This window comes from Citrus clementina, unplaced genomic scaffold (genome assembly GCF_000493195.1).
Source record: "Citrus clementina cultivar Clemenules unplaced genomic scaffold, Citrus_clementina_v1.0 scaffold_7, whole genome shotgun sequence".
NCBI lineage: Eukaryota > Viridiplantae > Streptophyta > Magnoliopsida > Sapindales > Rutaceae > Citrus > Citrus x clementina.
The window spans coordinates 9,131,074-9,143,349 of NW_006262075.1; the positions used below are offsets into that span (position 1 = coordinate 9,131,074).

At 34.3% G+C, this 12,276-nt stretch overlaps 1 protein-coding gene across 1 annotated transcript; it reads left to right on the forward strand.

Moving 5' to 3' along the window:
- The first annotated feature begins 694 nt into the window (after nt 1-694).
- LOC18036822 (protein SUPPRESSOR OF npr1-1, CONSTITUTIVE 1) lies at nt 695-11,077 on the forward strand. The gene is made up of 11 exons (XM_024181079.1): nt 695-728; nt 1,850-2,346; nt 3,058-4,159; nt 4,267-4,548; nt 4,671-5,960; nt 6,052-6,764; nt 7,020-7,447; nt 7,554-7,736; nt 8,262-8,416; nt 8,504-9,428; nt 9,960-11,077. Exons 2-6 carry the CDS (start codon nt 1,868-1,870, stop codon nt 6,739-6,741), a joined length of 3,843 nt encoding a protein of 1,280 aa, XP_024036847.1. The 5' UTR covers nt 695-728; nt 1,850-1,867; the 3' UTR covers nt 6,742-6,764; nt 7,020-7,447; nt 7,554-7,736; nt 8,262-8,416; nt 8,504-9,428; nt 9,960-11,077.
- The last annotated feature ends 1,199 nt before the right edge of the window (nt 11,078-12,276 follow it).

The following is a 12,276-nucleotide window of genomic DNA, read 5'->3' on the forward strand; positions in this document are numbered from 1 at the left end:
TAATTATTAATATCAACCATTGGATTTCATTCCATTTTAATGGAATCCAATGGTTTCAACATGGGTAATGGGCAGAGTGGAAAAACTGCTTAATCACTCATTTACAATTTTAATTACAATAATTTAACTGTAAAATTTATTAAATACATGCAGTTATTTTTAAAATTCATAGAACTTTTGAAAATAAATTTATCAAACATTTAATTAATTATCTTTACAGATAGTTATTTATATAATACAGTTAATGACAATTATTTTAGAACTACAACATTATTGAATTGATCCAACATCTCCTGAGGACTCGGTTAAAATTTTACTAATAAAAGGTTTCCATTCCCATAGATTGCCGGCAATTTAACTTATGTTAATCAATTATTGATATCAACCGTTGGATTTCATTCCATTCTAATGAAAATCCAACGGTTTCAACATGGCTAGTGAGTGGAGTGGTGAAGACGCGTAATCAATTAAAAAGCCAGATAACTTTCGTTTAGATTCCTTGAAGCTTCCAGGAAGTTTGATGGTAACTTCATCATGAGAGTTGCTTTTGTCAATATTTATCAATTATTAAGAAAGTCAATCTTTGACGAAGACTTGCTTTTGGAAATACATACATTAGCTTAATTTTTTTTTCCAGCAAAATAGTATATTTGCATGATTAAGTTCTTTGAATCAATATACTGCATTGGAGTTCATTTAACTAGCTTCCTGCAATACACTCAAAAGTCGTAAGTTCAATCTTCTACATCTCTCTCTTTTATTTTCAGAATTAATTTGTATATCTTGATGCTTAAAAAGTGCAAAAAAAAAAATTAATAAAATAGAAAGAAATCTTTGAATGTTAATTTTGTGCAAACTTTTTGCCTTTTCTTGGTTATTAGATGCTCTAATCGAGATTTGCTTAAGTAGAAATTGGCTTGCACACGCTCCAAGCAGCATGTGCAAAAAAATTTCTATTACGTTTTGAAATTTATCATGTTTAAATGAGAGTAAATGAGAGGCTGATGGATTGCCGTCTGTTTGTTTATAGAATAAGATCATTAGTTTTGAAATCAGAACCATTCTCAAGTTTAAAAACTTCTTAAGTTAGTAAACTCTGACTTTAATTATATTTAATCAAATTCGCTCACACCATCAAGGTTATTCTTAATATTTTTAATTATTTCTAGTGATATTTATTTAACTCTAATAATTTCTTTTAACATGAAGCTATTGTAAATTAGTCTGTTCTAAAACAAAACACAAGACCTAGGTCAAAGGACATCAGAAATTTGAAATTCCTTGGGCATGGATTAAGCAATATCTTGTAATTAAATGTTTACTTTTATTATATATAAGAACTATTTCAATATTTTTATTTTTTTCATTTTTATTAAAATAATAGGTTTTTTCATAAATTTAAATTATATATTTAAGTACAATATTAATATGAAATATTAATAAGTCTAAATAATATGAATTTTATAATAAATAAGTATATATTGTGTTATTTTTATTATGTAAAAGAATTATAATTAATTGCATTTTATTTTTTAAGTAACCTTACTGTTAACTTAAATAAAAAGTACTAGTTTATTAATAAACTTCTAGTTTTTATGAATAAAGTGAAATAATAAATTTAATATAAAGAATTTAAATAAACAATACCTTGCGTAATACACTAAACATTAATGTCATTCAATACAGCTTAAGTAATATAATGTGGTGCACTAAACTCACCCTATGTTTTTACAAATTTGATGCTTGAGACATTACATCTTTATTTTTGTGGCGCACATTATTTTGGATGAATCTTGTAGTTGCATAGTATTGTTTCTAGGATTTCACTTGATTTATTCTAAATTTTCAGGAAAAAAACTAATAGAAAATGACTTCTACGAGCATCCAAAATGTCTCTCATGGGAAATATGATGTCTTCTTAAGCTTTAGAGGAGAAGACACTCGTAAAAGCTTCACGGGTCATCTCTCTACGGCTTTGAAAAATAAACGCATTTATTTATTCAGGGATGACAAAGAACTTCAGAAAGGAGGATCCATTTCACCTGGACTCCTTAAAGCAATTGAAGAATCAAGAATTTCAGTTATTGTTCTTTCAAAAAACTATGCTTCTTCCACTTGGTGCTTGGATGAACTTGTTAAGATTGTTGAATGCAAAAACAGAGAAGATCAAATTTTTCCAATTTTCTATGATGTGGAACCAACTGTGGTGAGAAAACAGACAGCAAGTTTTGGAGAAGCTTTTGCTAAACATGAAGAAGTTTTTAGGAATAATGTAGAAAAGGTGCAAAAGTGGAGAGACGCTTTAAAAGTGGTGGCTAATAAATCTGGCTGGGAATTGAAGGACAGGTAATCATTCTTATTCTCTATTATTAATTCTGTTTTCTTTTTTCTTTTTTTTTTGGTTTTGCATGATTAGTAACTTTGAAACAGATTTTAGTATTCATGATTCAACACTTTTTTCAATTACAATAGTAGTATTATTAATGAATTAATATTTGCAAACGAAGATTTAAATTATTGTATTTTGAACTATTGAAGACTATATAATATGTTGTGATGCTTTGTCCTCTATTAATCAGATTTAAAAAAAAAAGAAACTTTATTCTTTGATTGACTCTTTGCTAAATACTAATAAGAGCAACGAACACCAATGATATATCAATATCATTGCATATTTAGCTAATCTAATTAATTTCATGTGTGTAATAATGATCTTATCAAAAACTTATCTAAAATCTCTTTCAATCTAATTTATCATGTTATAGAAAGAAATAATATATCAATAATGAATGAAAAAAACTGCAGAAGAAATTAAATAATTTTTGAACCCTCAAATCCCAATGCAACACAATCCATACCAATTTTATTGTGTCGAGTTTGAATTTTCTCATTCCAATTGCTTTTGACTTAACTATAGCAGGTTACTTAATTATATGACTTCAATTTAATGAAATGATATTGCAAAGTTTGGATTTTATACATAATATGAAATTGATTTGCTACTACTTCACACTAGCTTTACCACACCAATATTTTCTTGTTGCTTTCAATATACAGAAATGAGTCAGAATTTATAGAGGAAATTGTCAATGTGATATCAAGTAAAATTCATACAGAGCCAAAGACTGTTAAGGAGCTGGTAGGAATAGAATCGCGCTTGGAGAAACTCAGGTTTCTTATGGGTACAGGGTCTACTGACGTTCGTATGATAGGGATATGGGGTATGGGAGGTCTAGGAAAGACAACTCTTGCAAGAGTTGTTTATGACTTGATCTCTCACGAATTTTATGCGAGTAGTTTCCTTGCTGATGTTAGAGAAAGATCTGAAAAAGAAGGCAGTGTAATCTCTTTACAAAAGCAACTCCTTTCCAATTTACTGAATCTTGGAGATATTAACTTATGGCATGTAGATGATGGTATTAACATAATTGGAAGTAGGCTGCGACAGCAAAAGGTTCTTCTTGTAATCGATGATGTAGCTGATGTTGAACAACTACAAAGTTTAGCTGGAAAGCGTGATTGGTTTGGTCTAGGCAGCAGGATTCTAATAACAACGAGAGATAAACAGTTGTTGGTGGCACATGAAGTGGATGAAGAGCATATTCTTAACCTTGATGTACTAAATGACGATGAAGCTCTTCAACTATTTAGTATGAAAGCTTTTAAAACCCATCAGCCAGTGGGAGAATATGTGGAGCTGTCTAAACGTGTTCTGAGGTATGCCAGTGGTCTTCCATTAGCTCTAAAAGTTTTGGGATCCTTTCTTATTGGTAGATCTGTGGATCGGTGGAGAAGTGCCCTAGAGAGACTAAAAAGTGATCCTTTAAATAAGATTATGAGTATACTTCAAATAAGTTTTGATGGACTACAAGATTCAGAGAAGAAAATATTTCTCGATGTTGCATGCTTCTTTAAACAGAAGAATAGAGATTACGTAACAAAAATTCTAGAGGGATGTGGTTTTTTCCCAGTCATTGGAATAGAAGTTCTTATTGAAAGATCTCTATTAACAGTTGACGACTACAACACACTGGGGATGCATGATTTGTTACAGGAATTGGGACAGCTGATTGTTACAAGACAATCCCCCGAAGAACCTGGGAAACGCAGCAGATTATGGAGGCAAGAAGAAGTGCGCCATGTGTTGACAAAAAATGCGGTAAGTGAATTATTAAATGGAGAAAATGTTGTGCTCATTAATTTCCTTTACCCGGATGAATTTTAAAATTATTGTTTTATTTGCTTATCCTTTGCTTATATTTTCAGGGAAGTGAAGAAGTTGAAGGAATGATAATTGATGATTGTTTCTTTCCTGAAAATGAGGTGCATTTAAGTGCTAAAGCATTTTCGCTGATGACCAACCTAAGATTGCTCAAAATCGGTAATGTGCAACTTCCTGAAGGCCTTGAATACCTATCTAACAAGTTGCGGTTACTTGATTGGCATCAATATCCTTTGAAATCATTGCCATCAAATTTGCAATTGGATAAAATTGTTGAATTTGAAATGTGTTACAGCCGCATTGAAGAATTATGGAAAGGAATCAAAGTAAGATCAGTGTTTTTGTCACTAATTTATTTTTTTAGTGAATAATTGTTGATAACAATTTTATTATTATAGCTGTATATGAATTCAGAAATATCATTTTAACTCCCTTTTGTTTTCAACAGCCTTTAAAAACGTTGAAAGTTATGAAACTCAGCCATTCAAAGAATTTGATTAAGACACCAAACTCAATAGAGGTCCCAAACTTAGAGGTGTTGGATCTTGAAGGATGTACAAGGTTGCATGAAATTCACTCGTCTTTGTTACGTCACAATAAGCTGATATTGTTGAATTTGAAAGGTTGTACAAGTCTTACAACTCTTCCGGGTGAGATTTTTATGAAATCGCTTAAAACACTTGTCCTTTCTGGTTGCTTGAAATTGAGGAAATTTCCACACGTTGGGGGAAGTATGGAGTGTCTGCAGGAACTTTTTTTGGATGAAACTGATATCAAAGAAATGCCACTATCAATTGAACATCTATCAGGACTTGTTCAATTGACTTTGAAAGATTGCAAAAATCTCTCGAGTCTGCCGGTTACTATTAGCAGTTTAAAATGTCTAAAAAATCTAAAGCTCTCTGGCTGCTCGAAACTGAAGAAGTTTCCACAGATTGTGGGTATGGAAGGTCTGTCAGAGCTCTATCTAGATGGAACTTCCATTACAGAAGTGCCATCATCTATTGAGCTTTTACCTGGACTTGAATTGTTGAATCTGAATGACTGCAAAAATCTTGCGAGACTTCCCAGAAGTATAAACGGTTTAAAAGCCCTCAAAACTTTGAATCTCTCAGGCTGCTGCAAACTTGAAAATGTGCCTGACACGCTTAGGCAAGTAGAAAGTTTGGAAGAACTTGATATAAGCGGAACAGCTACAAGACGACCTCCATCCTCCATTTTTCTTATGAAGAATCTTAAAACACTCTCTTTTTCTGGGTGCAATGGACCACCATCAACTGCATCATGTCATTTGAACCTTCCTTTTAATTTGATGGGAACGAGTTCATGTCCTGTAGCTTTGATGTTGCCTTCTCTGTCAGGTTTGTGCTCTCTAACAAAATTAGATCTCAGTGACTGTGGTCTTGGGGAGGGAGCAATCTTGAGTGATATTGGCAACTTACACTCATTAAAAGCGTTATATCTGAGTGAAAACAATTTTGTTACGCTGCCAGCAAGCATTAGCGGTCTTTTTAATCTTGAATATCTAAAGTTGGAAGATTGTAAAAGGCTTCAATCTCTGCCACAACTTCCACCCAACGTACATAATGTTAGACTGAATGGTTGTGCATCGTTGGTGACATTATTAGGTGTATTAAGACTACGCAAGTCCAGCTGGACGACAATTTATTGTATAGACAGCTTGAAATTGCTCGGAAAGAACGATTTGGCAACTTCAATGCTACGAGAGCACCTTGAGGTCAGTCTATTACTCCGTATCTTACAGCTATGCCAAGATTATGCTTGACAATTAAGCAATGGTATGGACTTGTTCATATTTTATTTTTCAGTTGCAGGCAGTATCAGCTCCAGACAGTAAATTGAGCATTGTTGTCCCAGGAAGTGAAATTCCAAAGTGGTTCATGTATCAGAACGAGGGTTCTTCAATAACAGTCACAAGGCCTTCATATTTGCATAATGTGAATAAGGTTGTGGGATATGCTGTTTGCTGTGTTTTTCATGTCCCCAAGCATTCAACTGGTATCCGACGGACAATATGGAAGGGGCATTCATTTCTCACACATCTGTTGTTCTGCTCTATGGATTGTTCTAGTTTCTTTTATGGTATAGATTTTAGAGACAAATTCGGTCATCGTGGGTCTGACCATCTTTGGCTACTCTTTTTGTCTCGAGCAGAATGCGATAAGTACAAGTGGCATTTTGAATCTAATCATTTTAAGTTGAAATTTGCTAATCATTCGGCTGTGTCAAATACTGGATTGAAGGTGAAGAGGTGTGGCTTCCATCCAGTTTATAAGCAAGAAGTCGAGGAGTTTGACGAAACAACAAAGCAATGGACTCACTTTACTTCTTATAATCTGAATGAATTCCATCACGATTTTGTTGGATCAAATATGGAAGTAGCCACAACATCAAAGCGAAGCCTTGCAGAAAATGCTGGGGCAGCCGAAGCCAGTGGCAGTGGCTCCTGTGATGATGATGAGGAATCACCCCCTAAAAGATTTAGACAGCTTAAATGAAGGGCAAAGCCTAGAGTAACAGTGTAAGTACGCATCCCAATTTCAATTTATGTTCTTTAAATTTGCACATGGTATTTCATTTACTTTTTATTTATTCTAATCTTGCAATTTATTTTCACGTTAAATTACTAGAAATGCTCGACTTGGATTCAAAAGTTGGTCAGAATCAGAATGTTGAAGCTTGAATTTTGTGATTTCCCATCAGTTGAAAATTAAAGAAAGTGGGAAAATTAATCCTCCGTTTTCGTTTTCTTAACTGCATCTCTGTTTCATTGCAGTGTTCTCTCATTTTGTATCCATTATTACAAGTGCGAGTTTTTGGGTCCACTTGAAGGGGCTGAGGACTGGGATCAAAAAATGACGAATTGCATACCAATTTCTATAAGTGAACAAAATTTAAGAGTTATAAATCAATTCGTACAAGAAATACAAACGCTGCTTAATTATAATTTAATGTTTTTTCGCTTTAATTTAATGTTCTTCCCATGACGTGGCATAACCTAATAGGCCATATGTAGCCAAACCCGATACCTAATCGAAGTCGGTGATACTAACCCCTCTCTACTCCCTATAGAAATGGCAGCCACAATCTCCGCGTCAGCTTGTTCGGTCCCTTCAACACTCATTTGTCCCCAACGACGTCGTTTCAAGAAAAAAACGACAAATCATGTCGGGAAACTTAACTCCGGCTGCAACGTCTGCATAGGTAAAAATAACCTCTCAAATCTCAGTTCTGTTATCAGTTTTTCCAAAATCGATTCCTAATTTTTCTTTCTTGTTATTAATTTAATTGAATTTAATTAATATTATAGGTAATTTGGATGAGAAAGTGAGCGAGAGTGCTATTAAGCTTTTTTCTAATTCAAGCAGGGCGAGTAGTTGATGTATATATATACCATTAAGCTTTACGATATGAATCCGAAGAGATCGCCGATTATGCCATTAAGCTTTTTTCCGGCATTGTCACTCTCTACAATCGAACCATCAGATTTGCTGTACGTAACCTTTTTTTTTTCTTTTTTTTTTATATTTGTATAGTTTCATTAAGTTTTGGCTGAAATGCAAATAGGCCCAATTTCTATAGCTTTGAGATAATAACACTCTGTCCCTTAGTTTTCTTAAAATCACGAGTAAATGTCACACTTTGCAATTTGTTTTCGTTCGGGTCCTCAGTGAAAACAATGATTTCACAGTTATTATTCTCAGCTTATCCAGAGACATTTCACATTTGCTTCAATGTTTTGAGGAGTAAAACATTATACTTGCAAGTAGGTTGATATACAGTTGATACGGCAGTTATCCGCTGGGATATCCAAATTTTGCATATGTAGTGTTACTCCCGTTAAAATTTGGTCGATGGTTCCAACAATTGTTGAAGAGGATTTTTGTGTTAATTATTAAGGTTTTAGAGACTTTCTGGAGAATTTTAAGGTTAATTAAATGTTTTAAACAAACAGTGAAATCATGTTTATAATGTCCCACTTGAAGCTTTTTGCATTGACATAGACTTTGCTGAACAGCTTTCCGGGCAAGACAAAAACGCGCAAAACTCATCCATGACAACTACCCCTTTATCATCTCGTAAATCTAGGAGCGATACCCATGCCAGTTAACTGTATGGAACTTTCTCACCATTCGATGAGGATTTTAGGTCCCCATCATTATTCTTCCGAAGGTGATGTCTTTCTTCCTTTTTCTTCTGTACAGTGTTTTGATAGTATTTGTTTTCTTGCTTTGCTGAGAAACCTTCTTTTTTATTCAGAGCCGCCTCCTCCTGGTGTAACACTTGAAATTAATGGGTATGAGACACGTCTCAATGTTACCAATTATGATTACAGTCGAAGGGTTTTTGGGGCAACATTGGATAGTATTAGTCGCTCTAGATCTGGCCGCTATAATAGTAGTAATCGACATTACTGATGCTTATCATGTCACTTAGTCAAAAAGAACTCTTTTTCATGTGAAGTAAAAGTGTGGTACATTGTTACGGTTAAGGTAAGATAAGCTTGTTTCAGTTTCTAACTAGTTCCCGTAGGTGTGTCAACCCATGGCTGGACTTGAGAATGCTGTACTTAATTTTTTATCGTAAAAAATTGTTTGTTGTTTTAATTGTAAAAGTAGCATCTGTCATTATTCTGGACTGTGAAACCTGATAGGAGGCAGTTATTTATTTTTAACACTTGTCCTGCAATTAATTGAAATGTCTTTTTGATTGTTGATATAGTTAAATTAATTTTATCATGTTGCTGCGGTATTGGTTTGTAGACTTATTATTATTATTATTATTTGGGAATGAACAGGAAAACTGATGATTTATGTATTTGTGTTTATCATATATATGTTTATTTGTGTGCTTTCATACATGAATAACCCCAATCTTAATTTGTAAACTTCTCCTAACTTCTTCTTTATAAATAGTAATATATCTATAGAAGTTTCTTCGTTGCTAAAGTAGTTGATATCTGGTTGAGATTGAGATCTGACTTGCTTGATAATGTGGATGATTATAAACATATAGTAAACATGCAAATATTCAAGTAAACTGAAAAGGGTAAGTCAGGTATCTTGATTGGTTTAGTTCATAATTTCCTAATTTACTCCCAGGGACTGTTGGAGAGGGACTTCCTTTGATTTGTAGATGTCAAATTTGGGGTCCCCATCAAATCAGAGTCGGCAAGATATATTTTGTATGTCCAATACATTTTGCTTGATGCTATGATCGAACCTTTAATTAATTAATTAATTAATTAATTCTGAGCTCAGTGCTGCTTTTACTTGCTTGCTCAAGTAAATATTTATCACTTTGCTACTGGTCACTTATTTTTACTTTTAATTTGGGCTGTTTTTGTGAATTTCATTTGATTCTGAGTTTTTTCAATGAGAAGTTGTTTTTCGTAAAGTTATTGGCTGATTTTTGGGCCAAAACATTGTTTTTGCTTTAGACAGTTGTTGCTATCCCTCTACCTGATCTGGGATGCAGTGGGAAGAATTATATTGGTTTGAACCCATCCAGCTCCTTTCTGGCATTTTTTATATTTATGACACTGACCAAATTTTGGGTGGATTCAAAGGAAATTCTGTGAATTTAGAAGTTCTTTAGAGTGCCTTGTTATCACATTAGGTCCCATGTTTCTTCCTGCTCGACTTGTAGAATAGCCTGATGTACAAATGAACTGTTTGGCATCTGAATGGAAGCCTGATAGCTAGAATCGAAACAGGCCTGGAGTGCTGGAACACTTGTGCACTACCCTAGTGATTTGACACATGAACAATGGTCGAACAACAAACACATCATGCCAGAATTAAAGAAAAGTCCCCTTGTGGCGGTATAACCTTATCAGAACAGAGTCCAGATTTTTTTAGAGCAACAACACAGGATGTTCATATGGACTTCTACACACTTCTATTCGGTTATATAGCTATTCATACGCTATCTACATTGGATGGGGACAAACCTTGGGATGACTGGTGGTCTCCTTCTGTAGCTGATGATGGAACCTACCCGGATCTGGCTTAGCGGCTGTCTAGGCGTCCTTGCCATCAAGTAGCAGTCTTAGACATGCAAAGAATTAAATGAAATATGAGATGCTGCCAATTCTCTTGCAGCTTCCTTCCTCAATGAGTGCAGTACTCCCCCACATTATTCTGTCAGCATCCTTCCTCCATCGGCAGAACACAGCAGCATTTGATGGCATTCTGTTTGCAAGCTTCAGCATGGTGGATGGATGGTGATTGACAAAATGCTGAGACAGAGTATTGAGTGTGAAATGAGAGTGGATGTGGAGTTTTGTTGCTTTAGCTTGCGCTGGGGGGAGATTAAATAATTGCTGATTTAGGATTGTTTGAATGAACTTTGACGTTGTTTCTTCAGCCAAAGCATTGACGTCGGTTTTCATTGAGTGAAATTTTCTTTTGCTGGGCTGCATACGTGAATATGTTGACTTCATTCAACTTTAGAAAATAGTCCTACAGTGTTTAATACTTTATTTGCGATGAAGATTGCATTCGTAATACTTAGATTTTATGATCATGATTCTTTATCTTCTCTAGTAATAGAAAGGATCGTGCAATGATCATTGCACGATACAAAGTCACCATACACTAAACTAAAATACAAGAAAACATTCAAATGCTTCACCAATCTTTCTGGTGGCACATTGTTAAGGAAGTCCAGTATGCTGAGCTCACAGTATTGCATGATACAAAGTCACCATACACTAAACTAAAATACAAGAAAACATTCAAATGCTTCACCAATCTTTCTGGTGGCACATTGTTAAGGAAGTCCAGTATGCTTAGCTCACAGAGTGTAGGAGTAAGAAGGAGAAGAAGCTTTAGTCTCAGTCAGTCAGACATTTCAGCAATGCCAGCTCATCAGAGTTAGTTAAGCAAGTTGTCAGATCAGCACAAGTTTGTTAAGATTGTTATTAGTCATTTCGTATGTGTGTATAACGAAATGTAATTAGCTTAAGTTGCAGTCTTGTGCATGTATATAAGTTGAGTTGATTCTGTTGTTAATGTTTAAGAAAAATCAATAAGAAATAAAGTGATCTTGTCTCTGAAAAATATTTTCCTCAGAAACAAACAACTTCATTTTCTCTTTTATGGTGTCAGAGCCATCCATGGCTAGTTCCAGTACAATAAATCAAAATCGTTTAAATTTCAATCAAATGCATTCCACACAAACTTCATTTACTTTTGCTACAACAGTAAAACTCGATCGATCAAATTTCCTTCTCTGGCACAAATAAGTGATTACTTCAATCAGAGGGAACCGACTTGAAGGATTAATCTCAGAGAAGCAGAATATTCCAGAACAATATATTTCTCAGTCACAAGCTGATGGATCTGTGGAAAGGATTGAAAATCCAGCTTATGTCGACTGGAGAGCTCAAGATCAAACTCTGCTTAGCTGGCTTCTTTCAACAATTAGTAAAGATATCTTAAGCTCAGTTCTTAACTATGATACTTCTTTTGATATTTAGAGATCTATTGAAAAGCAATTTGGAGTACAATCTGAAGCAAAAATAATGCAACTTCGATATGAATTAGATACTCTGAGAAAAGAGTCAATGTCTATTGAAGATTATTGTTTGAAAATGAAAATGCTAGCTAATAAACTTGCATGTGTTGGAGATAACATAACTGATAAAGATTTGCTGATAAGGACACTAAATGGACTTGGATCTAGCTATCTAGATCTGGCTTCAATAATTACAGCCAATAAGATGAGTTATGATGATGCATATGCACTTTTACTGACACATGAAGCTAGGCTGGAACAAAATCAGAACCCTCAGGCCATGTTTAATGCAAATTATAGTATGATGAATACAAATTATTCACATATGAGGGGTGCTCCTAGGAGAAATGCCTATGGTAATGGTAATGCTACCTATGGACAATCTGGAGGCAGAGGTCAGTTTTTTGGTGGAGGCATGTTTTCTTTTTCTTATCCTAGAGGTTTTCCAGCTGGTAGTAGTATTGCTAGTGGTTTTGGTATAAGAAATGTTGCAGGTTTTGGAAGAAATTAGT